General features: G+C 58.6%; 1 protein-coding gene across 1 annotated transcript in view; it reads right to left on the minus strand.

The window, feature by feature from the left end:
• Nucleotides 1–2,500, minus strand: part of PTSG_00412 (DEAH box polypeptide 38) — a 7,482-nt gene that overhangs the window by 4,521 nt on the left and 461 nt on the right. Inside the window, exons 1-5 of the mRNA XM_004998904.1 lie at nucleotides 1,736–2,500; nucleotides 1,150–1,483; nucleotides 653–925; nucleotides 309–444; nucleotides 1–57 (exon numbers count right to left, since the gene is read on the minus strand). The exon at nucleotides 1–57 is cut by the window's left edge and continues 104 nt beyond it; the exon at nucleotides 1,736–2,500 is cut by the window's right edge and continues 461 nt beyond it. Of these exons, the coding sequence (XP_004998961.1) occupies nucleotides 1–57; nucleotides 309–444; nucleotides 653–925; nucleotides 1,150–1,483; nucleotides 1,736–2,500 (1,565 nt within the window). The remainder of the gene's footprint in view (nucleotides 58–308; nucleotides 445–652; nucleotides 926–1,149; nucleotides 1,484–1,735) is intronic.

Here is a 2,500-nt window from a genome sequence, read left to right on the forward strand (position 1 = left end):
CCTGCGATTTCTCCTTCATGTGCTCCTTGAATTGCGAGTCAGACTTGTAATCATCGCCTGGGTTATGGGTCATCAAGCGCATGCGCGTAACGTGAGATGAAAGAATGTTGACTTTCACGCTGAAGACCACGCCGATCAACGAGTCGCGAAACACGAACACATGCACAGATGTTCACAAATCAAAGCACAAGCACATACTCACAGACGCTCACAGAGACAAGACACAGAGGCACACGCACGCGCAGTTACACAGACACACATACAGACACACAGACAGACATGCACAGACACGCAACCCAACACCGCACCGTGCTCTGCATGGGGCATGCCTGACTCCTCCTTCTTCTCCTTGACGCCCATGATGTTTCCCAGCTTGGTGCCGGCGAGATTCCACTCTTTCTTCTGCGATCGAATCGCCTCCTGCTTCTCGCGCTCCCGGCGGACCTGATGAGACAGAGGCGGTATCCGTTGATGGCGATGGCGGTGGGCATGGGTGAACCCTGGTGCCATTGGCAAGCGAAGCACCGGCAAATTGACAGCACAAGCACACACACACACATGCTGTTCCAAACACACACACACACAACACACAACACACAACACACAACACACACACACACACATACAACACAACGCAACACAAGATGCGCACCAGCTGGGAGCCCTTCTTTGCGAGGATGGCAAAGTCTGAGGTGACGTCGCGGACGGGAACAACGGGCTCGGGCTGCTTGCTCAACTTGAGCCGGCCATCAAGGAACGGCGGCACGGTGTGGTGGATGAGGATGTGCAGCTTGCCTTCCTCATCATCCTCCATGTCATCGTCGGCAGAGGTTGCGTGCACAGCACCGCTTTGCAGCATTCGGTTGCGTTCCCAGCGGTCCTGGTCCGCATTGCGCTGCCGCTGAAACGCCGTCACGCGGTCCTCCTGCAGCCAAGCAGTTATGGTGTTGTTGATGTGGTCATGTCGGTTCGGGGCGGGCGTGAGGTTGTGACAATGGTCAAAGCAGCATGCACGCGTGTTCCCATGGACGCACACATCTGTGCTAGACTTGCACACATCTACACACATCTACACATGCAAAGACACAAACAAACACCCACACATACACACATACACAAACGCCCCACATGCCATCAATAGTTGTGCACCTTTGCAACTTTCTTGACGGTTGCTTCCTTCTGGGCAGCGTATGACTCCATGCCCGCAAAGGGGTTGTAGTCGTCGTCGTGTGTTGCGTCCATGTGGTACCACGAGCGGTCAATCTCCTCCTGGTCCGCCTCCCACTGCAGCCGGTCCTCTTCGTTCATAAACGTGATGTCGTCATCGTCAAGATACGCCGCTGGCTGCTGCCCCTCCCCACCTGCTGCTGTCGCTTTGCCCGCTGCTGTTGTTGTTTTGTCTGCTGGTGCTGGCGATGCAGCCCACTTTGCGTCGCGATATGACGGCCGCTCAATCGGCGTCGACTTGTACATCTCGGGCGTGCTGGCAGCGGGGGCCATGTGGAGGAGGGTTATGGCGCAGGATCGAAGTGCAGTTGGTGGTGCATGAGAAACCAGGGTGGGCAGGCCGGCAGGTTGGTGTACGTGGCGAGTTGCGACACACACACACACATAACACACACATAACACACACACACACACACATACGCGCACAAACACACACACACACACACACACACACACACACACACACACACACACACACACACACACACACACACACACACAAGCTCACCTCTCCGGTCGTGCACTGCGCGGGCGGGGCGACTCCGACCAGCGGCGACCGCGGCTGATGCGGGGCTGATAGTCGTCGTCATCACGACCAAGGCCACCGCGCCGCCCGCCCTGTCGCGTCGACGATGGTTTGCTGTACAGACCACCGGCTGCGGGTCGGGCATCGCGGTGGCGCGCATACACCTCGTCGCGGACGGGCGTGGCCACGCGGTCGTCCGTGTCTGCAATCACGCGCGTGCGGGTGCGCAGTGCGGCGCCTTTGCTTGCCTTTGGCACGAATCGCGGAGGCTTCGCATACCCTTTGTCGTCCCGCTCGACCGGCTCATCGGACGGGCGAATGTGCACGCGAGGTGGTGTGCGGTGACGATCACGATCACGGTCACGGTCCCTGCTGATGCTTCTGTAATCACGTCCGCGCCGTGAATGATCACCCTCGTCATCCCACCGGCTCCTGCCCCTGCTTCTGCTCCTGCTTTGGCTGCTGCGCCGATCATCCCTATCCCTGCTTCTCCGGCTGTCCCTTTGCCTGTCCCTATCGCGGTCATCGTAGCTGCCTCTGTCCCTGTCTCGCCCTGCGTCCCCATCTCTGCCTCGGTCACGATCGCGGTCGCGGTTGCGGTCGCGGTCGTGGTGTCGCTCCTCCTTGTCCTCGTCACGCCTGATGCCACGAGCACCATCACCACCATCATCTTCGCCGTAGTTTTCGGTATCACGGGTGCGCTGACGATATGAGCGGGTGGCGCGTTTCTCAGCCGTTGAAGTGGCA

The sequence above is a fragment of the Salpingoeca rosetta genome (assembly GCF_000188695.1).
Source record: "Salpingoeca rosetta unplaced genomic scaffold supercont1.1, whole genome shotgun sequence".
In the NCBI taxonomy this organism is placed as follows: domain Eukaryota; class Choanoflagellata; order Craspedida; family Salpingoecidae; genus Salpingoeca; species Salpingoeca rosetta.